The sequence below is a fragment of the Chelon labrosus genome, assembly GCF_963514085.1.
Source record: "Chelon labrosus genome assembly, chromosome: 14".
Lineage (NCBI taxonomy): Eukaryota > Metazoa > Chordata > Actinopteri > Mugiliformes > Mugilidae > Chelon > Chelon labrosus.
In genome coordinates this window covers 20,463,192-20,488,423 of record NC_140347.1, presented here as the reverse complement: position 1 = coordinate 20,488,423, position 25,232 = coordinate 20,463,192, and the positions used below count along the sequence as shown (strand labels likewise).

At 44.6% G+C, this 25,232-nt stretch overlaps 1 protein-coding gene across 1 annotated transcript; it reads right to left on the bottom strand.

Moving 5' to 3' along the window:
- Positions 1 to 42: 42 nt before the first annotated feature.
- Positions 43 to 22,660, bottom strand: mfsd2b (MFSD2 lysolipid transporter B, sphingolipid). Its single transcript, XM_084559966.1, has 15 exons — positions 22,223 to 22,660; positions 21,314 to 21,676; positions 16,194 to 16,319; positions 15,946 to 16,070; positions 11,057 to 11,183; positions 8,308 to 8,386; positions 7,979 to 8,160; positions 6,576 to 6,666; positions 4,234 to 4,355; positions 3,641 to 3,724; positions 3,301 to 3,384; positions 3,014 to 3,123; positions 1,859 to 2,002; positions 1,448 to 1,624; positions 43 to 546 (listed from the first exon to the last, which is right to left on the bottom strand). The coding sequence occupies exons 2-15, from the start codon at positions 21,656 to 21,658 to the stop codon at positions 498 to 500; spliced, it is 1,845 nt and encodes a 614-aa protein (XP_084416092.1). The 5' UTR covers positions 21,659 to 21,676; positions 22,223 to 22,660; the 3' UTR covers positions 43 to 497.
- Between the last annotated feature and the right edge of the window lie 2,572 nt (positions 22,661 to 25,232).

The following is a 25,232-nucleotide window of genomic DNA, read 5'->3' as shown; positions in this document are numbered from 1 at the left end:
GTGCAACACTCAACAGGAACTTCTCCGTCATGGTGGTGTGGTGTTGTTAGAAGTGTCGTCTTGGATGACCACAAAACTTTGGATTGTTATCTGGACATTAAACTAGCGTAAACAGGGCTGCCTTGTGTGTTGCTTGTTGTACCACCACCTTCTTCAGAAAAGAAACACGACAGCCACACCTTTCTACCAACCAGCCTCTACAACATTTATTGATTTTATATCATCAATGCATTTGTCACCATATATCATAAATAAATAACGGCGTTGTAGAGCTAAACACAGCAAATAATCATATACATTCATTTATATAAATAAGGTAATCTTGTTATATATTCATAGCTCTAAGATGACTATACAGTACGTGTGAAAATGAAACAAAAAATGTTTACATTAAAACAATTGAACTATTTATCAGTGTAATATACACTAACGAACAACCTTCCAGCGGCAGCGCTGGAATCCGTGGCTTTGTGAATTCACTCCATTCAAGATCCAGGTCACACATTACTCAAATCTTCCACTGTTCTGGAGCTGATGCTTTGTTTCCTGTGAGACACATCAATGTCAGTATTGTGCTACATTCAAAGAAGTGGTTGAAAAGTACAAAATCAAGTACTGCTCTCGAGGACTATTCGGAGATGTTTCAGTCGCGTACCTCCCATGTTTTGCTACTTTATACTTCTACCACAGAGCTACAGAAGATACACAACGGTTTGTAACGGTTTGTGGCAGTCTCAAAGATCTTCATTTAAATATATGGCTGTCGCTATCTATCGTAAAATGAGGTGACACAGTGGCGAGCCTAAGGCCCACTGATGAAAATATTGCGGTATGTACAGTATATATTTGCATTACTACGAAACTGGTGACATTCTTTGAAAACACTCAACATATAAAGTCACCGTGAACGTTATTCCTCTAAACAGATACCTTCATATGCGGACGATAGCTGATCGTTTCGGAGATTGCTGCTGATGCGAACTGAACGTTTCCTACTTCTGCAGCTTCACATTGAAAGCATTTTACTGACAAAACACAAACTGACTCTTATTAGGAAGTAGTCACGGGAAATTCAGTGTGATTTGTCTGCACCTACTGCATTAAAAAAGGTTATTTTGGGGCGTTTTTTGCAAGTGGCTCAGTTTGAAGTATTGACAACAACAAGGGGCAGCCACAGTGATCTGTTAGATGAAGAGCTGCACGCCTCCCAACTTCTCGGCGAGGTAACCAGCTCCTCTCACTGCGCCCTGCCGATCACAGACTCAGATCCTCTTTTATAAAAACGGCAACAGTTTTTGTTTTCCTCTTCGGTGAGCAGTACTTTTTAACCGCATCTGCTGTTGCCGCCGCCAAATCATCGAGATTGCCACTTAAAAAGCGAAAAAAGTCGGCAGGGTTGAAAGGTTACAGTTTTTCCCTCAGCTGGGCATTTATGATTTCTACACACCGTAGCTCCTCCAGGCAGAGTTTGTTCCGGAGCCGTACGTCTTCGCTGATGGGGTAGAGGAGCAGGACCATTAACCCCGTAACAATGAAGGCCACCGGGGCGGCACCGATTAGCAGCTTCAGGGTGTACACAACAGGAGCGGGCTGCTTGCAGGCGCCGGTGTCGTACCCCGCAAACCTGTACACACACAGACACACATGCACACAAAGATTCCATTTAAACACAGAATGAGAAATCGACCCCCAGCCTGACGCAGCAACACTGCAAATGAGCAAACTCGACACCTTTCGCGTGATGAATTACACATCAGAGCAGGGTTAATGCGTTTTTCTAAGGCATCGTGACACGCTAAGTGCAGATGCGGATCATCATACAGTTAATGGTGCACGTGTGGAAGTAAAGCAGACATACTCCAGGCAGAGGGTGGACACCCCCAGGGAGATGCCGGCGGCAAACTTGGTGAAGAAGACGTAGAATGAGTAGAAGATGGCTTCGTGGCCTTTGCAGTAGGGGTTGGCCAGTCTGAAGTCATCCACCACATCTGGCAGCATGGACCTGGAATTGCAGGCAAACACACACACACACAGCCGAGTTAGATTTTGCTCGCCGTCTCTCCGACACTTCAAGCTGATGCTGCATGTGCCTAAGATTTCCCTCACTTCAATTATCAAAACCAAAATGCTCGCAGCTGACGATGTGAGGTCTGCTTCCAGGGCTCTCCGAGATAACAGCGGGTAGAAATTACAGAGCTAATAACACGATTAGATGATGAGCAGCGGGCGGCAGCAGCGGCCTTTCCCCGCAGACAGGATAAACAATCAGCCCCTTCCAAAATAAACATGCCCCCTCAGGAGGCTGTAATTTGGGGTTAAAGGGAGGGGACGGGAGATGAGTGAGGAGCGGAGACGGCCGTGGAGACAACTGGAAAGCAGATGCAGAGACGCAGATGGTGTCGTAGGAGCTCTGTGATGGCAAAGAAGGTTTATACTAGACGTCGCCTCTTCTTCTTCTTTAGTGTAACATCACTTTCATGACCTGACTGAGTGGACGGGGGCGTTCCAGGCGCCTAATCACCACTAACAGAAAAGTCGGAGCAGAATTGTGGCTTGACTAATGACGTCTGGCGTCAAATCAAAGAGACTTAAATGAGCAGGAACGTAAGAACAGATATATAGGCAGGGCAGAGTTTAGGTAAGCAATGTCAGAGGTTTAGTAGATTTTAATGTTATACATCCTATATGATACCTTGTATTTATAGAGAAGGATTTACGCTAATTATAGCATTGGTTGGACAGGGCCTGGCCCCTCCAAGCGCCTTAGGGCTAGACACTGAACCCCAAGATTAGCCTGACGGAGTTCGCTCAATTTACCATAGTTCTGTTAATCCTTTGTGCCCAACTTGAGCACATCTCTTTCAGTTACATAGCCATTGTGAATGTAAAATGTAAAAAAACAAATACATTTGTTACGGACTACGGGAGGAGTAACAGACGCCTCCTCTACGCTCGAGGATGTGTGGCTCAAGCGCGTTCAAAAACGAGTGCCGAAGAAAGCGGCGAGTCTCACCACGGCAGCAGGAGCGACGCAGCTACGCTGAGCCCGGACGAGACGGCCACCACGTAGGCCACCACCACGTTCGGGATGAACACCAGCATCAGGGTGAAGGGCATGATCCACTAGGGGGACAAGCACAGAGGTAAAGAGACACGTCTGCTTCTGTTCTTCTTTTATTTATCTTGTGAGGAAAGGTCTTTTTAAAAAGTTTGAAGCGTGGCAGGTCTTAAAAGCTCCCCAGTGCATTCACAAGATGGCACAAACATTGCAGTCAGTCAAAATAGAAGCAGGATGCTCACTGTGATGCCGCAAAAAGCCGCCGTCTTCTTTCCAAACCTCTGCAGAAACCATTGCCACAGTGGGATGCTTATGACTGCAGACACCTGGGAAGACATGTAATAAGATGATGTGAAATGTGAGTTGTTTTGACTGTGATTCTATCTGGTAAGCAAGACAGAAACATAAAGCCTATAGTAACGGGAGGATTATTCGCGTAAAACTTTGCAATGGGGTAAAGTTTCTTCTAATTAAAATAAAATAATGTCTGCAATGTAAAAAAAAAAAAAAAAAGTGCTGGTATCACTTCATGCTGCAGATCTTTCCGTGCCTGTGAGGTGAATCAGTGCCGGCTGTACTCACCAGGATGGTCAGTACAATGTTCTGGAAGTGATCCCTCAGGTCGGCGGCGTAAGTGCAGAAGAGGACAAAGTTGCTCTGTACCAGCTGCAGAAACCAGAGATGAAACATTCAGATATTCGTTCCTGTCTGCTCAGCACTGTCACTGGGCATTCAGCTTCCTTCGCTGAGCGCCGAGTGAAGTGACGGGAGAAGCTGCTGACTGTGTTTTGCTGTGATTTGCTCCCACTCCGGGGCCCTCGCGGATGACAACTGACACCTCCGCTGAGGAGGGGAGAGGGAGAAAATATACCGAAGGCGCGCGAAGCCTGGAAAGTCTGCCGTGATTTAAAACAGCCTGGAGCGGAGGTGTCAAAACTGTAACATCTGTGCACGGGTGACAGGCAAACAGCGAGAGCAGGCGGCGCCTGCATTGCTCTTACGAGTCCCCGAAAAGCACGCTTTAAACCACTAGCCTTCAGTAAGTGCTCTTCAGCGCTGATCAAATCAACATTGAGCGCCGGCCGCTCTCCAGCATTGTCAGGACCCGGGACTGGCTCCATTTACTGTTAACGCCGGGTGTCATGTCTGAGAAGTGGCTCATAAATAAAAATTACCTGAATGGCGACAGTGATGAAGAGGAACGCAGCGGTTAGAGTGAGGTACGGCCCGTGTCTCATCACCAGGATGAAGGCCTGAAGGAAAGGAACCTGCTTCTCTGTCTTCGGGGCGTACGGATCTGAAACAGTTACACGTGGAACAGGAACATGAGCGTGCATCATATCGAATAACATGCAGCAAGGGAAAGGGGATAGACTGAGACTACAGGAAGTGCCTCTGCATTGCAGTGGATGTTGTTTGTCCCACTGAGAGGTGATGTTTGTAATGAGGATCAGAGGATGAGGGCACTGACTGGTTTACTGAAACTGATTTAATATACAGTCTTTATATATATCTGTCTTTAAAATGTAGCCCATGACATATGTTATATGAAAGATCCTGTTCCTGTATGTATTGTCAACTAACTCATATATCTTATCATTAAAAGCTAGAATTACTGCCTCATGATTGAATCCTTCCACCGTCTAGGCAGGTTGCAGTTTGCACCTATGTCTGTCCAAACCCCGTATAATATGTGAAATTTGACGTCACAATGAGTAGCATTTGGTTACTCCGACCAAAAATGGGTTTTATGAGGTGACAGTGACCTCGATCCTTAACTACTAAAATATAATCAGTTCAATCTTAAGCCCAAACTTTGTGCTAAGTTTGAAGAAATGTACGCAATGCACGTGAACGTAAATAGGGACACCCATACAACCTGAAAACACGATGTCTGTTACGGCGCTCGCCAACATCTGCACAAATATAAATGAATTAAAGCCCCCAGCTAAGACAGAAGTCATGTTATTACAGAAAAAATCCATCAAGGTGTGTCTGAAATGGCACATTCACTAGCTAATTTACGGCCAATTAGGTGCTTTGTGAGTGCACGATGATCTCGACCCTTGACCTCAAACCCGTAATTAAAATAATTGCCAGTCAAAGTGAGCATTTGTGCCACATTTGAAGAAATTCTGTCTTGGTGTTCCTGAGATATGACTGCAGCGTTACCAGATTAAGAGGTTTCACGCTCAGTTAGGCAGTTTTGATATATGTTTTTGTGGATAAAAATAGAGTTGGACAGGGGAATAAAATTTAAACTCGTTTAGAATTGTTTTGTCAGCTTTTCTAATTACTTTTCAACGCTGATTTCGAAAGAAAACCAAAGTGTGTGTGTGAGGGTGCACCAGAGGAAGATGCCTATTGTCTATTGTTTTCCAGCACTTATTAGTTTTACCCTCTGCCGTGCAGGGAATTTTCATAAACAGTCTGCACCCTCTCTTGTTGATTCATAATGGCACTTAAGCCGTATTACCCAGGAGCCACTAAGTGCTGAGTAGAGAATTGGTCTTTTTTTTTTTTTTTTTTTTTTTGAACATAATTAATGTTAAACATAATTTACAAATAATAATATTACAAACAATACAAATGTCAAATAAAATTCTAATAAAAGTCTATTTGAATAATTTAGCTCTCTGTAGGCCTCCGCGACATGACGTTAACAAACTGCTTCGCTGTAGCTGGATGTGAGGAGCTGTGGTGGTTGGCTGCTGCTGTTGTTTGTTGCTGTGAGATTTCTATGCCTCAGCTACGTTGTTTTTTCATGAAACGTTACACCGATATAAGCAGTGTGGGTGGCTAAAGTATTTAACATGATATTGATCTGATATTTTAGGCGGTTTGGTGAGCGTCTTGGAGGTTTCTGAACAGCTTTTGGGCTGAAAACCTTCAGCTGTATCTGGCAACACTGAATGATTCTGATTCCCAGCACTTGCCAACACAGAGGCATAACGAAGCTGCACAAAGATAAACGAATTAAAGCACCCTGCTGGGACGGATGGCACGTTACGTGAGGGAATGTGTCTGAAATATCACACTGACCCACCCAGCTAAGGCCGAAGCCACTTTAGGTTGTATTAAATTAATCTGCGATAAATCTACGAGGAGTAGGATTACTTCACTTACCCGACTGCTATTATGGAACAACACAGAAACAGATGTTGCAGTTATGTACGATATGTGTCTCAGATCAGTAGCTCAAAGAGATGCCTCCAGGCTACTTATTCTGTTCCCAGCTCCTAAACTGCTTTAAATCAAAAAATGTGTTCCCAATCATAAAATGACTCATTTAGCCCCTCACTGAGTTCTGTGTGTATCATTATTCAATAAATCATTAGCTCATAAAATATTAGTAGAAAAATGGTAAATTAAGAGCCTAAGTTAATAACCTGGATGCTATTAAAATAAGACAAATGAAAGTGGGCTGCCTCTTAATTCATTGACTATTAAAATTGATGAGTAAATATTTGTCAGTCGGACGAATTAACCAGTGAAGTGACGGTTCCCGAAGCCTCACCGTCTCTCTCTTTGACTCCCAGGAACATCACCACGGTGCAGATGAGGAACACTCCTCCTATAACACCAGCGGCTATCATGTACACCTCCTTCTGCAGAGAGAAAGAACAAACAGACAATATAGTCTACATCTATTCATCGCTTCTCTCCAGAGTCTATTCTATCTGGTCTATTTTTAGGCCGTCGGCAAATCTTTAATTCATAATGTTCTCGAACGCCTTAAAGTTTTAAGTGCTTACATCCACTCTGGAAACAAAAATGCCACAGTAGGTGTCGGTTTCTACCCAAAACGGTGGTTTATTTTTCTGTCTCCCTTATTTTAACACCCGTCGGTGTGTGATTTATTACCTGCGACAGTTTAAGCTGCATGACCTGCTGTGCCGCCTGTCGCTGTACAAATATGAGCATAAACAGGAGGAAGCCGCAAGTAGATCTGCCTCCAAAAATACAGCCTCGGCCCGTTTAATGGCGTACCCCGGCAGGAACTGCTCTGCCTTAAACAACCTCTGTTTGTTTGCTATTTTCCGTGCGGCTCAGCCCGAGCGGTTCATTATTATTTATGCACATCAAACACTCCCTGTTTCCGAGGGCAGACTGAGCCGGCTCAGACGGTGTGCCACCCTCACCAGCGACCGCGGAGGAATTTAGCGGGTGGCTGCAGAGGGTTTGGCGTAGCGAGCGTGTTGCCCCGATCGGGTTCACCCAGAATCCATTAGAGCAGGAACATTTGAAGCCCAAATAGCTGCGGTGCGACCAAAATCCAAAGCGGGACAGTTTGGACTCTGGCTTGTTTCATGTTCACAAAAAGTCCCATGATGGATTCACAGCAGCGGCCGTGTTTATTCACAGCTCTGCAAACTGAAATGTGGACGTGGATGTGTCTCATCGTGTCCTTTTTACTTTAAGCTTTAAGCTGCAGCCGCCTTGGAGCAGGAGATTAATATTTCCAGCATATTAAACTGGGGTGCCTTCATGTGTTCTGGGTGAGATATAAATAGGCTTAATGACTTGCAGACTGTGGAGACCCCTCAATGCGAGTGGGGCCACATTTGGAGCTTGATCTGAGGGAGGAACCCCCTTTTGTGGTCACGAGTGGGGAGCCGGCTCAGGGTGCCGGGCTCAGATATCAAACAGCGGCGTCTCCTTTCAATCCCACGGGTTGCATGGGTTAAAACACGAAGCCGTTTAAGATGTCAGAACCTGCAGACAGTCAGTAAATATGGAGCCAATTTTCAACAATCCTCCTTTTCATTCGGCGCTTTTTTCTTTCAGCCTCGGATATTTTGTGAAAGCGAACCACCTTGAGCACACACCACGGCGACAGGCCCGAGTTATTTTTCAAACTCGAGTCTTCGGCCTACTTTTAGCACACCTGGGCTCCTGGCTTGGCGCGGCGACACTTACAGCGAGTGACAGGTAGTCCTGGGAGCGCACCAGGCTCTTGACGATCTCTGCCCCGCTGCTGTTGCCAAGGTAACTGGCAGACGTGTTGTGAGTGGGGCAGTGCTTCAGAGTGTGAGCGCTGGCCACGATCTGGCCTTGGATGGCGGCGCCCACGAGTGTCCCCAGCACCTCCATTGTCATTCCTGTCGTCACACGGGCAAAGATCCAGCTCTCAGTTCAAACACCCCCAAGCGCATCACTCATTGTTAATCTGAACAGGTGCACAGGAAATGCCGTGGCAAAGATTAATCCCGGGCCTTAATAACTTTTTGCATATTAAAACACCTTACGGTAGGCGGTGGCGGAGTCTCTTTCCTTCTGGTCCGTGCTCAGGAACATGGTGAGAGCAGAATAAGGCACGTGGAAACACTGCGGGAGAGCAGAAAGGCTCAGTCATGGCTTGGGTAAACAGAAATAAATATAAGTCTGGCACCAGCTGCAATCAAAAAAACTGCAAACATCTCATGTGGAGAAGATGGATATGAGGGATCATTTTATTTTTATTTTTTTTTATTTTTAGCTACAGCAGCAAAGTTCTAGGTTCGAACCTGACAGACGCAGAGTTTGCACGTACTCCTATGCATAGCATGGGTTTTTTCAGGTCCTTTAAAGACATGAATGTTACAGTAGGTGATTTGGTAATACTAAACTGGCTGTAGGGATGGAAATGCTTGCCCTTTGATAGACTGGTGACCTCTCCAGGGATCCCACATCTCACCCATTGTGAGATGGGAGATGCTTCACCCCCCTGGGACCTTCTATGGATAAATGGTAATAGATAATGGACGTATGGCTGCATGGATGTTTGCCCTGCGGTGGACCGGAGGACTGGTCCTTGGAGTATCCCACCTCTCACCCAATGCCAGCTGGGACAGGCTTCAGTGACCCTCTGCGGAACAAGCGGTTATAGATAATCTATGGACGGACGGTGGCTTGTTTCTAGGGATGGCAGTGACATTCAGTTTGCCCAGCCCCAAAGTCTAGACCGTCTAAACCGAAATATCTTGGCTATTTGATGTGCTACCATCAAATATTTGCCAACCTTCGTGTCCCCCAAAGGATGAATCATAATGACGCAGACGGTTTCCTTCCATGGGCAGCCGCCAAGACGCTGATATTATTCTGGTTTTGGGTAAACATCTCAATCATTGGAAACCGTGAAGTTTAGCAAACATGAATATCAAATACTCTACTGATCCCTTACCTCTTAGTACCGTCATCAGGTTAAATGCATCCGTTTTTTACATTTCCATCACCCTTAGCTGTGCTTGGAATCTTTTTTGAACGCTATCATGCTCGACTAAGATGCTGAACATGCTCTCAGCATGCTGGTATTTGTATTTAAAGAGGTGGAGTAAATCATTCTAATCTGGAAAAAGATCTGATGCTTGTGTACAAGCCTGTGCTCGATAAACAGAAAAAAAAAAAGAGTCTCAGTGGCTTGGACTGATCTATGAAGCACTGTTCCAGCCAACAAGCAACAGGGGGCGTATGCAAGGGGCAAAGGGTTGTCAGGGCAATATAAGTGAGAGGCTAAAGAGGATCGGTAAATCTGTCTGACTCTAATCTGCAGACCTCCAAGAAAGAGAGATAACAGTGTTAAGGTTTTCCAAGCATGGAGACGCTTCCGCGAGTTGAAAGGCTTCAGGATGGTTGTAGTGATTGTCTGCCTGATAGGTGCGTAATATGAGTCTTTCTATGTTTTACAGAACTAAGACATCATGATGTTGCAGCAGTGGGAGGGTTCAATTGTTTATTTGTCTTTGCCTTGGCAATGTGCACTGATGGATTTGGGGTTCCCTGGCTTCTGAAGGAGCACTGAAGGGAAGGCTGTGTTTGTTTGGCTGTTGAGCTCAAACACCAACAGTCCTTCTCATGAATGCTTTGTCTTGCTCCACCTTTACATCCAGCCTCCTATAGCCACCAGCACAGCTGTGAAACGCCACAGAAGCCGACGTGCAGTCAAGCAGGAACACCCATGCTGCCCTTTGTCTACATGTTCCAGAGAAAACGCAGATGCAAAATATACTCTGTAAATATATCAAAAGCAATCTCTGCAGTTTCCATGTTGGCCAACCTCAGATCTGTTTTCGCCTTCCTCACCACCTCTTTAGAGAATAGGCAAGCAACCCGAGTCCTGCTTCACTTTGTAATTTACACAAGGGCTCAGTCAGCTCTGCGGCCAAATGAGTATGCACTGCCACAACCAAAATAAATGCGGCCGTGAAAGGGCTTTTTTATTTTTTTTGTTCGGTCGTTGCTCATATGCAGCATGTCATTTATGGGGCTTTTCCTGGATGCAAACATTTATAGAACCGAACCTGCTTAACAGTGACGTGCAGATGGAAGTGAGAACTGATTAATTGGATGGAAACCCATTATTAGCTGATTGCATAAACAGATGATATAATGCGTGCTAACCTCTGTTTACAGGCTGTGACCCTCTGAATGATAACAGCTGCCCTTTTCCCAGCAAACTTTGCACAAACACACGGCTCGGAGACAATGAAGGGCGGCTAAAAGCGGCAACCGGCATTTACCCAGCGAGAGGTTCCTGGCAGGACTGACCGTATACTTATCAAGTAGTTAAGACGACATGCATTTACAGCTCACCACAGTGTGGCTGCGGCGGTTCCATGCTCTGTAGCACATGCTATATGGGTTACCCCAGAGCAGGGCCAGAACAGAGAGAGAGAGAGTAATGGTTTGCACCATAATAACAAAAGGCAGCCTAAATAACTACACTTCCCCTTTGAGGTGAGGTGTCTAAGCGCTCCAGGCTCTAATCTGCTGCTCGTCGCACAAATCAAAGTCTAAATCCCAGCGGGAGCTGTCAGAGCCTGGCGCGAGACATCTGTAATCATCCCCACTTTAAACATTGTTATTCCCGATGCATTTTATCTTATGTAATGTATCGTCCACGGACCGTGAGCTGCATCAATCACGGCTTTCATCCCGTTTTCCTCACTTCTGTCTTGTAAAGTCCTGCTGAATTATCAGAGGCTTCGCACCCAGTTGTGTAAGAGCCGGCACACTTACAGTGATGAGGGTTTGGTAGAGGCAGTAGAAGCCCAGGTACCAGATGAACCTGCCGCCACTGCCGAAAGGAGGGACGAACCAGAGGTAGAAGTACGACACCACCAGGAATGGAGTGCAACCCACCATCCTATGAGATGGAAATAAGAATACGTCAGGTGAGACTTACAGGAGTGGAAGCAGCATTTGTGAGACATTTCAAAAGGTTTTATTTGGATGAATGATGGTTCTATGCAAATTCAAACATAAGCAAAGACAGTGTCTGTGTTACGTAATGTTCACAGCGCTGCTGAAATCAGGCCATATTGCTGAGAGATGACGGTCAGTAAGCTGAGTGCTTAAAGATTATGTTATTGTGAGTATGACAGGAATCTGGTCAGGGAGGGACCGGCGAGCAGGGAAATACCACAAAATTGCAAACCCACACACAGCTTTAGAAGATCGACGCACGCACGCGGATGAACGCATGAATATGTAGCAAGCAAACGCAGCAGGAAGCTATTCTGCTGCGCTGTGCTCTTCTCAGCAACCCCGGAGTGATTAAGTGTGTGTGTGGGCCATGTATAATGCAAAAGTAAACAACCGGTATGTATCATCGCGGTTAAAGTGAGCAGCTGCGTGTCTCAGAATGAGTAGGAAAGGTGCAGACTGTGGGGGATTAACACCAAAATCTCATCCACCCTTTGTCATGTGGTCTAGACTAGAGAACGGAATTGCTGTAATAGTGGCACAACTATAAGAAGAGAATTTAGGCAAACAACCCTGCGGGCGCTCTGACCTCTGAACTGCTCTACACCGGGACAGCGAACGTGGGAGAAAGAGTCAGAGAGAGGCCAGTTACAGTCATTTCTGGCATCGTCCAGGCCGGCCACCTCACTCTCTTCCTGATTGTTTGCTCAAACAAAGGCGGCGGACAACGCTGGTGCTGCAGTATTGACCGCTTTGGTCATGGGAGCGTTGAAAGGGCCCCGGGGCCGGTGAATGGGACAGTTAGAATGTTCCTGCAAGATGACTGTGTTCCGCGCGAGGCAACAAAGGCGCGCGCGGACAAAACACTCGCATGCACGTCGCGCACTCATGAATACGCGGTCACACCTGTCCCGACGATTTGCGCGGCTTTAATTAAATTAATAAGAGGCTCCGCTCTTTTCTCATTGACTTGCTGGAGACACTTGCAGCATGTTAATGAAATGACGTGCTATGGGGATGAAGGGATTTAGAAGAGGTCTTGCAGGTGATAATGTGCTTTTTTGATTGATTTTGCGCTTAGTGGTGTACATACAGTATCCCAGTGGTGCAGAGTTTGGAGTGTAGAATTTACTCGAGTCAAAAAATAGCTTTTCTTTGGATATACGATGACCTGGATGACTGAGATCTTTCACAGATAATTCACTGGAGGATTTCAGTTTCATGTTATGTTATATTTTTACCGCACTATAATTCAGACATTGGCAGTTTCAAGTACTGTAGAGAAGTGATTTAGCATTGCATTCACCACAGTGTTCACCAACTTCACAAGTCCAGAGTTTCTGTGAGGAACTTACACAGCTATCCTCCGCTGTCCTCTCAAATAAGGATGTTAACTTTCTTGGCAGCTTCTACAGAAAGGCCTCCCTAAATGAAGACGCACATACGGTGATGCCTTCCAGATACCAGTGCTGAGCATCCATCCCACACAGCGGTCAGCGTGATAGCTGTCATGTGCGATGAATTGTATGGCACTGTGGTAGGCAGCCGTCCAACAGCTGTTCAGACTGAACCAGTGGTTTTGGTCGTGTTGGGGCTGTGAGCTCTCCCAGAACAATAATATCTAGCTGCTACCAAGCTGCGTGTGACAATACAAGTGGCTTCTTTATGCGGTTAGATGCAGGCATAACATTATGACCACCTTCCTAATATTGTGCAGGTCTCCCTTGTGCCTCCAAAACAGTTGTGACTCATCAGAGAATGGACATGGGCCTTCTGAGGGTGTCCTGTGGCCTTTGGGTCCTATGGGTTGAGGGGAGAGGCCTCTGTGAATCATCCCGCAGATACTTGATCAGTTTAGGATCTAGTGAATCTGGAGGCCAGGTCAACACCTTGTAGTGTTCTTCATGTTTTGTTCCTAAACCGTTTTTGTGTGTGTGTCTGTGTCAGGTTGCATCCTGCTGGGGATGGCTGCTGCCATCAAGGAGTGTCATTGCTATGGGGTGGGGGGTGCCACGTGAATGTCAGATCCAAACATTTCCCAGCAGAACACTGAATTGTCACAAGATGGTCGATGTTATTTACTTTGCTGTCAGTGGTTTTAACGTTGTGGCTGATCGGTGTAATGATGAGTCAGTCACAGTGGCCAATTACCATTTCTTTTTGGTAATATTAGTCTTCCACATTTTGATGACACTGTATTTTAAGGTAAGTGGGACTATTAACTTGCAAGGCAGCTGGATTCTCAAGCTATTCAGGAGATCACACAGCAATCAATCAGGCTTGTTACTGAGCCACAGTGATGTAGACCAGTTGTCTTGTGATGAACTACTGGTATCTATGGGCATGTTTTACGTGTGATGACGGTCACACCTTTTGTGCAAAAAGTTTCCTTACAATGACGACAAAAGATTCTACATGGGTAGCTACACTGACGGCTTTCTGGCTTTCAAAGCATCTTAGAGGTCTGGAGGATTGTTGTGTATAGCGTGTGATGCTCAGTGACGATATCTCCAATGATTCTGTGTAACAAACCATGTTACCAACTGTCACTATCTCTGTTTCTACTGGAGCCGATCTTGAAAAGCTGTTTCCTCAAGCTACTCCCTGCACTAATGGTAAGGAATAAACACGGTAGCGCCCAAGGGGACATTTAGGACCGAAGACGCCGTCCCAAAAAATCACTGGGCAAAAGATGCTAATCACTTAATGTCTAGCTGTGGATGTGTCAGCCAGAGGGAGAAAAAAAAGCACTTCCTGCAGAATGGACAGAAGGGACTTTCCTAATAGGGCCAAGGGAGTGTCTTGGACTCTCATCACAAATACTGTTAAACAAACCAAAATACCCACGTACACCACACACTCACACGGACACACACAGACACGCAAGCAAGCCGGGACACACACCTACAGCTTCCCGAGGGTAAAGCTGATTTAACATCAGCATCTGTCTGCTACTGAGCGCGACCGGCCGGCCACTGTGGACTTGGTCCCCCTCCAGCACTGTCAGCTTGTGTGTAATCTATGGTTTATAATGGAGCAGGCATTAGATACGGCCTGTGTAATTACAGTAAGTGTCACGCTAGAGCGTTCAAATGACATACATTGTGCGCACACACACAGGCTTAGTTCCTTCTAAAATACTTTTTGGAAATGGTAATGAATGGAAATGATGGCGACGGCTTCATATAATCCACACTTACAGAGTCACAAAGTAAAACTGAACTGAAAGCCCCTGAGATACTGAGGAACATCTCGCCTAGAAATGAAATGAAAGCCGTGCAATGCCCAAATGTGAAGCGAGGTGTTATATAAATGCAATAAAACGTAATTGAGCAGCACAGCGGCGGATGACTTTTTGAGAGAATCCTTGTTTATTTTCGTGAGGCATCAAAAGGACAAAAAGCAGATCACACCCTTGAAGCGTACCGTCTGTCTGGCTAATCAGGGGGGAGTGTCAAGATTGGAATGAAAGCACGGTGGCTGCGTATCTAGTGCAATCCTCAGCTGAGAGTCTGAGTTGTGTCTGAGAGGGATCTCAAAACCGTCCAAAAACTGGAGCGCGTGCCTTTCTTTTTTTGTTTTTGTTGAGATTTTTTGCACAAACATCAGCATCATGTAGCGACCATAATTATGTCTGAGAGCGTGGGAGAAAACCAAAACAAGTTTCATACCCCATCAAGAAATTACAGCTCTTTACGCAAGCGAGGACAAATCTGCGGTAATCAGATTTTTTCCTCAGCGTCAATCTTTTTTTGTTTAGATTGTTATCTAAATACTTTGTTTTTGTGTGGCGATTCAGAAACCTTTCTTGGAAGAGTCCTACATATTATTTCACTGAATTTGTAGAACATAATTTACATTCTTGATTTGTTTTCCATCATATGCCGCCATTGTATTCTGAGTTGCTATAGTTGTTACCTCTTGTTTGTTGCTGTTATCACTCTCATCTTCAGCTCTGACAAACAGTCATCAATTGTTGTAAAAATCTATGCGAATGGTGTGCCAGCGCGTAAATGTCTCCACAGACACCAGATTTGGAAACACAGTGTAGTGCAAAATGCAGAAAGATAGGTGTTAATGAGCATAATCAGCAAGTGGCAAGTGGTGCAATGTAATTCATTCATATTTATATTATATTATTCATATATTTAAGTCGTGGCCAAGGAAAATGTTGAACTACTATTGTATTTTCCAATTACGTCATTAGTGGAAGATTTGAAATATTTTTACGATCTTTACATTAGTTCTGTCAACACCGGGAATTAGCTAAAATATATAAAAGTCTTAAAGGCGGTTTATGCTTCTGTATCAATTTGTCTATGCGTTGTGGCGACGCAGACCGCAAGAGCTGTTATTGGTCTGCTTGGTAGTAGCGTGTTTCCGCTTTAGTAATTCCGGCTGCTTCTCCATCTCCATAAAGACGGAACACACCGAGAAAAGGTTAACCGGGAAGGTTCGGAGATACACACATTTGCATGACTCGTCTTCAGATTTCAAATTTCGACAAAAGTTTCAGTCGCCATTGCTGAAAGTGAAGCAGGAAGTAGAAACGGAAATTAACTCGACTGGCAAAAAAGATGAAGTGCCGACTAGCATTGTTACAGGTGGCGTTGTTACAGAGTGAAATGTCTTGGCGTTGGCTATGTGAGTTACGCCGTCTATGACCCGGAGGGGCACAAACTTTAGTGTGAAAAGGCGCTCACCAGGGCATGAGTCTGCCGATCTTGGTCCATCTGCTCTTGGTAATGAAGAAACCAACAACTGGGTCAGTCACTGCACCCCAGGCCTTACCGATGAACAGCACCATGGAAGCCTGGAAGGCGTTGATCTGCGGAGTAGAACAGAGACAGATTGAAGTTAAAAGCACTTGCAGGCACAGGACTTTCCTACCTATTCATTTGTACATGGCAGCAGTCAGTGACATTTTCTCCTCGTTCTCCAGCAGGTTTACCTGAGCGACATCAAGCAGGTAGATTTGCAGGAAGAAGGCCGTGGCGCTGGCAGCCACCTCCTTGGGGGCGCCGCCGATGGCGAAACACACTTTGCTGCATACTGACAACTTCTGGCTCAAGTCGGTCTGTGAAATCAGAAGTGAAAGACCTATGAGTGCTATTATTATCATTTTTCTAGTGAGCAAATTTCAGTTTCTAGATTGTGAGTTAATTTCACTCATTTCTGGTACAGGAAGTAAGGAGTATATATAAAACATGTGTCAGTTTCTTCGCTGAGAAGCATGAATGACTCAAGAATCTGTTTCTATTCCGCAACTTTCAAAAATATCTTTTACACCCTTTCAGTTTAGTCAGGAAGAACTACTTCCCAGACACTCAGACACAGATTTAGGTGTGCCACTCTTAAATACATAAAAGCCACGAGAGCAGACTTGTGACTCACAATTACAGAATCCTGCAGTCATTCATATCTGAATCCTTTTCTATTTCAGGTGGTCCAAAAATATCCTCATGTCACCGTGATTCATGGATTGAGAGTAACAAAAGTGCAGCAGTGTTTAAAGGGGAACTACTGTTTTGTACAACCTGGGCCTTATTTCTGGCATAAAATACCATTGTTTACTCACCAATATAACCTTTGTGTAATTTGTAGTCCTTCGGGAGATATTCAGATCTGCGTATATCCATATAGTGGGAGTGACTGGGGCACTGAAACGCAGCCTCTAAATAACGCATTATCTGCTGCGTAACTCGTTCATTTCACCAATATTTTGTTATCGTACGCTAGTGCTATTCCCCGCATGTTTACCTGTAGCAAATTACAGGTAAACAAGCCGACCATCACGGGTGCGCGCAGCGCTCAGAAATGACCTCATCTAGGTCAGAAGACATCATCCGGGGTCTGTAGGTCAATCTACAGACCCCGGATGATGATAACAGGTAACTCCGGACTCAACGGGGAATAGCACTAGCATACGATAACAAAAAATTGGTGAAATGAACGAGTTTCGCGGCAGATAATGCGTTATTTAGAGGCTGCATTTCGGTGCCCCACTCACTCCCACTATATGGATATATGCAGATCTAAATATCTCCCAAAGGACAACAAACTACACAAAAGTTATATGGGTGAGCAAATGATCGTATTTTATGCCAGAAATAAGGTCCAGGTTGTAAAAAAACAGTAGTTCCCCTTTAAAGCCTCCCCACGTTGCTCTGCCTTTGCTGTGATGTGTTTCCCCTGACTAAAAACCTGCACTCATACTCTATATTCATACTATAACCCTAAATCAGATCTGCTCATATCTTTGCCTCTCTAAATGATAGGTTACTCTGGCAGACAGGAAAGATGTTCATTTATAAGTGGAGAAGGATCAGAGGGAGACCCCCTGCCGGCTGCGAACATTGTGGTCTATCTGTGCAGACAGTGAGGCCCACAGAGGAGCCTGGGAAACCCACCGAGTCGTCCACGGCTCTGTTTCCTTCCCCGCTGCTCTGCTAAAACCATCAGGCACGTGTGTTTGCGTGTGTGTAGCAAGGGCACGCTTTCATCTTCAGACACGAATGAGACCAGACACCACAGTCTAGGGAGCTCGATATTTGCCTCCGAGGCTGCGCACACATATCAACCTCTGCCTTTTCCTCTCTGTGCACAACCTTTGGTGTCAGACACGCACACAAAACAACATTACTCCACATCCAGCAGCCAGGCTGGGCCGGCGGCCACTCCCCCTCTGAGCTTTATGAAAGAAGGAAATCACCAAAGTAACCGCAGCCGCGGCTGGCACACTGTTATTATCTGGCTCACGTTTTCTCTTCTTCCTTCTCTTTGCCCCATCAAAACATGGAGGGGTTGGAGAGTGACAATTACCAGGAGCGAGCTGTGTAATTATTCAATCGCAAGACAAGCGGGTCAGAGGTAAGTAAAGGCTGCGCGGCGGTTCTGACTTCAGAACTCCCCCTTCTTCCACTCTCACTGCAATTACCCCTAATTGGAGTGAAAAATCAAAGTCCTTGGTGTCTGGAGAATGCAGCTTAACTGAGGATGTGCAAAAAAAATACTCTCTCTCTCTCTCTCTCGCTCGCTCTCTCTCTCTCTCTTTCTCTCTCTCGCTTTCTAAATATTTTCTTTCCCTCCAAAATCTTAATCTTTGATTACTGAGTTCTTATCATCAAAAAGGATAAACAGGATATCCCCTCCACTGCTGTCTCGACACACAAACCACTTGCACACAATTCATCACACACACACTATATAGATACAGTGTACAAATGGAAACACTGGCCCAGACTAAAGGGAGCATCTGCAGAGTTCTAACAGTCAACAAGCGAGGGACAAGGACAGATAAGACTAATCTTTAAAGTTAATGAAGGGAAAACGATTTAAATCAGCGCAGACGATGATTAAACAAGAGAGGAGGAAAATCCTCTCGAGCCAAATAAGCTATACCCTCAAAACGAAAATGCATACCGCCGATGTTTGCATGTTGAGCTGGTAAAATGAGTCCATAAAGCACTTTATATGTCCGATTCAGTGAAGGATTTTCTGACTGTTCTGGGTATCAGGGTCAGACCACAGATTCCAGTTAGACGAGTCAACAGCAGTAGCTTTGCGCCCTCGGTTCAGATGATGGATTATGAGAGCAACGGTTGATTATGTCAGCGATGGCAGCGGGCCATCAAAATGTCAACGGCAGCCTGGTGACACTGGCTAAAACTCGCAGGGAATCAGTGCAAGAGCTAAAGATTTGCCGCTGCGCATAAGTCATTTATTCCCTCCTCTAAAAATGCTGATACGTATGGATATCATCACAGTGACAAGTTCCTTTAGAAGTATTTCATGATGGATTGATTGTCATTTAGTCTCATATAAAGAGACAAAACTCATTTCTTCTCTTTGGTTTGTTATGTGACACTCAAGCACGCTTACACCACATGACTGATACATAAATTCCTTTTTTAGTCCTAGTGTTTCAAAGCAAACTCAGTGAAACGAGTCCACACTGTAAAACATGGGACTATCTCTACAATCGAACGTAAACAAAATGGATAGATTTAATTTTTTTTGTTTGTTTCATGTATTATTGTGGAGAAAGTTTGTGATTTATTGGCTAACTCTGTATCTATTGCCCTTTGTCAGACAGTTCAGAAACGAGACAGAGCACCCAATTCATTTCCTGCATTTGTGTCATATAGGTTTTGACGCTGCCCCTTTAGGAGACCCAGCAGCAGGTGTATTCAGAGTGTATTCACTCCAACGGGAAACATGAACATTAGCAAAGAACAAAAAATGGTCACATTTTCAGAAGCCACATCCAACATTTTGACACAAAAATCTGAGAAAACGTATTTAGACCAATTTCTGCCAGCACAGATGTCTCCTCCACAAATACATGAAACACTCATGCTAATTGGTGCTAATGTGTTTGTTTTGTTTTCATAAATCTGTCTTAAACTAGCGTTATTTATGTCCCACACACCTCTATCTTCTTCAAAACTAGACGTTGGGAACATTAACGTTCGCCAAACTATGCTACCACTTTAAGCTAACAAAAGCTTTTGTTTAAAAACGTGTTAGCCAACAAATGTTTGTAACGGTGAATATGACTGTTTGCTTTGTATAGTATGACGTCAGCATTTTAATCCTTCATTCGTCCACAGCATGTTCAATGCACTTTTGTCAACACCCACCGAGGAGACGCACCATACCGTTAGTCAAGCTTGTTATATGTCTTCTTTTGTGTTGGAGCTTTGTCATATTTTGCTTTTGTTCATCACCACCTCTACTTAATTACCAATGTTCCCACCCCAGCGATGTGGAGAGACATTTTTTATTTATTTCCCAGCACTGGATTAACTCATTCTCTATGGAAAATGTGCACCACAGGTAGATGGAGACGCAAGCAAAGCAAAACCATAATGTTTTCCGATGTTACAGGCTGAGCTAAGCTAGGCTGTTTTTCATTTAACTCAACATACTAAAGGGTAGCAAAGGTTTTACAGTGTAACATCATTAAAGGGCTGCCATACTCATGGCAATCTAGGAACCCATCAGATATCATCGCTGAGTTGATGAGTGGCCAGTGTTATGGGGCTTTCAGTGAAGCCAGATATCCAGATGACAGATGACCTGTGTCCTGCCAAGACTTCCCGTTCCATGTGCTGGTCATTGTTCGCAGTCCAACTAAGGCTTAGAGCTTTTTTTTTCAAGGTATTTCCTTGAAAAAATATGTTATATTAGCTTGCTTGCTTACAGAGTAGGGCATTCACCGCTGTTTTCCCTCCACACTCCATACTATTAAAACCTCGTCCCTTGCCTACGGATTCTGGATATTCATACGCAGATATCTGTTCGCAGAGATTATCCTCAGAATCATTTGTTTGCAGTTAAGTGTCAGATTTCTGGTGTGAATCCCAACGCTACGGAGTCAAAGTAAACCAAACAGCTCTGCATATTTGATAAAGGTTTGGCAGAGATGAGACAGTTGCGGAACTGGTTAGATTGTGTGATGCAATGCTGTTTCATAGATACTCTGAGCTAACTGTCACGGTATTGTATTATGTCAGCATTTCAAACAATGACAGATACACACATACGCTCAAACAAAAAAGGCTCGTTTGACCCAATTTACAGGGTTCAATAATATCAAACAAATTATTAGAGCAAATGTCAACCAATTCTTCTAACTTGAATAAATCATCCCTCTCTTCAGTATATTCAATCTCTTATTTCCTAGCAAGGCAATGATTGTCTCCATCACCAAAGCAAACAGAAAGCAATGATCAAGCAGGTCCTCTGGTCAATGGGAACAACTTTCCTCAAATGAAAACAATCTACTTCCAGGCTCCTCTATCCAGAATCCACTATCTATGGGATTACGGGTCACAGGAAAACAATGGAGCTGATTAATCACAAACAGATAAGCAACTAAAGAGATTGCACTTTCCATCTTTTTGTTTCTTTTTATCCTATCATGTCACTCTCGCTCAGACTAAGCCACAAAAACACCAGTCAGTTTTGATAACATAGATGTACGCCTGTATCCAAATCAGGCTCACAGCTATGTGAGCTAACAGAAAACTACCTGTAGGATAAGCCTCAGAAAACAGTTGATCTTACCTGCGGAGAAGTTTTGGGAAACAGCGGTTCACTGGGCTTCATCAGCTTGCTTGCAGAGCTCTGTACTCCCCTCTCCCCCTTAGTCATGGCTGAGAGGCTGTGTGTGAGGCGAAAGCCGTACTTCTGAGCCTGTGTGTGCGAGGGAGTGTGGAAGTGAGTGTGGCTGTGACTCCTTGTGTGAGCCAGAGTGCGAGGAGCCTGCCGCTGGGCGGTGGTGTGTGTCACAGGCTGAAACTGGATGTGGCTCTGGCTCCGAGTGTGCGTGCGGTGCACGTGAATGACAGCTCCGGAGGCAGGCAGCTCCTCCTGCTCCTCTGTGACAACTCTGCCGCTTTCTGCCGCCATTCACATGCTGTTTGTGCTCTGGAATGAGGCCAGGAGGGAAGGGCAATGTCAGACAGGCGGTGCCACACATACATATGCAAAGACAAGACAAAAAAAAAAAAAAAAAAGGCGCTCACCTGCACTCACTAACATGTATAGAGACATGCAAACACAAGAATGCAGGAATGTAAACTCACACATGTATGAGCACAGACAAAGACTTGCTCCCATGAAAACAGACAGAATTGGGACAATGCAGGAGAGCACAGAAAGTAAATATGGTAGACACACAAACACTCACAAACTAAGTAACCCTTGAAGGCATAAATAAAAGTAAAATGTCTTTTAGGATATCACCATCTTCTCTATTTAATATACTTGGAAAGGTGGTTTTAAGAAAGAGGAAACGGGGGGGTAGGGCGCAAATGCGACGTTGTCCCGTGCAGGAATGTGTTGCCTGCCGTCATCTTACTATTACTGTAAGTGCATCCATCAACCAACACTGTGCACACCTGATAAGAACAATGAAGCCTACACACATACAAAAAAAAAAATAATTGCAGGAAACAGAAAACATCATCTTACCCCGTGCAAGATGGAAGAGCAGCCTGCGCCGTCAGTTGGTGGGTTAGTTTGGTTGATGTGGTGATCTGCAAGTCAGTCAGTCAGTCAGTCTGTCAGTCAGGCAGGCAGGCAGGCTGACGCGCAGGATGAGAAGGAGACTGCGGAGGATGGGGGGGATCGGTCTGCGCGTCTCCGCTCCTGTTTCCAGCACAGAGCTGCGCCCTGCAGCGGCCGTGGCGATACATGGCACGGACGGACCGGGCGGAATTGTGTGTGTGCGTGCATGTGCGTCCACGAGGAGATTATGGCTGCGTTGACTCCAGCAATATGTGATCCGGATGGATGGAATTCGTCGACGCTTGTGTTTTTGTGGCATAGTTCAGTGGGGAAAAAGTTGTATTTTTATATACAACTGAATAGTCTGATTTTAGTAGGCGCCAAAACAGAACAGATAGGATTTACATCCATTCTGGCCCCTTTCATGGTGGTTATGGTTAATCTTATCTTTTCATAATCTCTCATCAGTGAATTCTTGTATTTAACACAAATGAACATTCCGCTCTGAGTGTAATTTCTCCAGAAGTGGTGGTAGCTAGAAGTGGAATGTGCACAATGTAGTTTGGTTTCATTTCACTGGAAAATATTACCTGATGGAGCCCTGCCATGGACTGGCGACCGGTCCAGGGTGTACCCCACCTCTCGCCCAATGACAGCTGGGATAGGCGACCCCTCACAGGACAAGCAGTTACAGAAGATGAATATTACCTGATGCGTGCTTCTTTGGAACAGTGACCTGGAAAGGCGTGTGTGCATGAAAAGATGCATTCTTCCCAGATTAACATCATCATCTTCATTATTAATCATTGGTCTTATATAATTAATGTGCCTGCTTTATGGCATTTTTAAAATACTGTATTGAAAATTGTATATTCCAAGAACAAAATTTGTCGCCTATATTATCCCAATGTGTGTTTGTGCGTGTGCTCTTGTACAGCTGTCTTTCTGGGGACCAGTTCGTACACCGGTAGAGTGAGGACATTTGTGCAAAGTGTGGACATTTTGGCTTGTAGGTTTTAGGGTAAGTCTTACAAGTATGTTATGGTTAGGATTGGGGTTAGGGTAAGGGTTAGGCACTTGGTTGAGATGGTTAGTGTTAGGGAAAGGTGCTAGGGCACTGAACCCCAATTAGTGGCCCCCAGAAGCCAAAAGCTTGGCCCGTGCATTGTCATAATCTGTGAAATAATAATGCGCAACACGGTATAATTGAATGCACACTGCTTTGCTGTGGTTTGGCCTCGACCCACACTGTTCAGTTGACCTTCGACCTAGAGGCGTCATATTACTTGATGTACTGCATCTGTATATACCCCTTGACTAGCTTAGTCGCCCGTCAACTGATCAATATCCGTAGGTGACAACAATTGCCTGAATGAAAAAGCGCAAAGTCTACCAGGAAATCCACCAGTTCAAATTTGACTGATCAGTTTTACCAATGCTAAGCCAGCTTGCTTGATCCTTGATAGTGTTGAAAGCGCCACTTCAACACTATGCATGCTACCAGTTTTGATGCCAGCTACTTCAGGAGGATTACCTCAGCCCATTGCTGTCATTCTCTCACTGACTGGTGAAAGTCCATTTATTTGGGACCATTTGTAAGTCTTACTCTGGTATAACGATAATTACGACAGCAACAATACTAATAATTTCATTTATCTAATCACATTTTATGTCTGATTTAAAAAAACAAATAGATACAAAGAGAGAACAGAAACAGTGGGAAAACACACAAAAACGCCTTACAATGTGTTGTTGCGTTACTGGGGTATTTAATCTCGCATTTCAAAGGTGACAAAGTGAAATCCTGTCTGTGTGTGAAATCTGTCTCTGTTTGTGTTCCCATCTTTATCTTCTCAGTCACTCTTCTAGAAGCGAAAGTGGTTGTAGAGATGCCACTGAAAGCTGTTTCTGTGGAATTGCCGTCTCTTAGGACATTTTGCTGATGAGCACTCTCCTCAACAATCAGCATTTGTTGTTGCTGATGTTGCTGGTGGTATGCAGTTATGTCAGGCCTTTGTAGAGAAGTTGCCCTAGTTGCCTTTGCCTCGGGGTCCTCCTTTCCTGCTGTGTGCCACTTGATGCAGGGTTGTTGTTTGTCACTGGTCCAGAACATGCTCCACACATTGGCATTTACATTGTGAAAAAAGTTACTTTGTTGAATTAATTGGGGGACCCTGGGCTTGGGAATGGATAATTTCAATGAATCTCCTCAGAAAGATAGCCATTCAAACATAAGGTTACGCCTTAGGTGAAATCTGACTCAGATCTGCACTGCTGACCATTTGCACATCATCTTGTAAATCCTAACCTTTGAGGGAAGAGAGAGAGAGTCCAAAACGGCTTCCATTGTCTGGATTCTGATGCACTGCGTAAATAGAGTTTTATTTAGCCCTGTTTGTCGAGAATAAAAATGTAAATGAAAGGAAATACCGCCAAGCGTCTGGCACCTATTAATCACAGACAAGGATTCATTTCACCGTACCACTATCTGACATGACAACGTCTTCAGACTCCTCATTTATTTTGTACTTCTTACTTTCTGTTTATTGTGTGGGTTGTGCTGCAGACTTTGACATTGCACCTTCATAAACCGAATGGTCAACATTGAAACAGCGTAGGCGGAACTATCCAAACTTCAACAGTGAACTTCAACAAAAAATCCTAGTAGACTCAAATAGTGACCAGGTCAGAAATTGCTCAAACTGATAATTTTATGGCGTAAAGACACGTTCATGTCATTCTAACACTGAGCGTGACACATTTGCTGTCATGATTGTTATCAGGTTTCTCATGAGCTATGAGCGTGAAGTATCCCCTTAACCGTGAATTCATACTTTATTCCCTAAATTCTGACAGCATTTTTAAAGATTAAAGTGTCAGTGTCACTTTTGCTGCGGTATTAGCATTTTATAAACTTTATAGACCTTTACATCTTTGAAATAAAACAATTTTTATGGAAAAACTGCCCTCAAGC

What these genes read in the sequence shown, in the direction of transcription:
- mfsd2b (XM_084559966.1), bottom strand. Translation starts at nt 21,658, where the DNA reads ATGGCGGCAGAAAGCGGCAGAGTTGTCACAGAGGAGCAGGAGGAGCTG. An exon ending in ATCGGCAGACTCATGCCCTG is followed by an intron (nt 11,184 to 15,945) that starts GTGAGCGCCTTT and finishes TCCATCTCATAG; the next exon opens with GATGGTGGGTTGCACTCCAT. An exon ending in AGACTCCGCCACCGCCTACC is followed by an intron (nt 8,161 to 8,307) that starts GTAAGGTGTTTT and finishes GTGTGACGACAG; the next exon opens with GAATGACAATGGAGGTGCTG.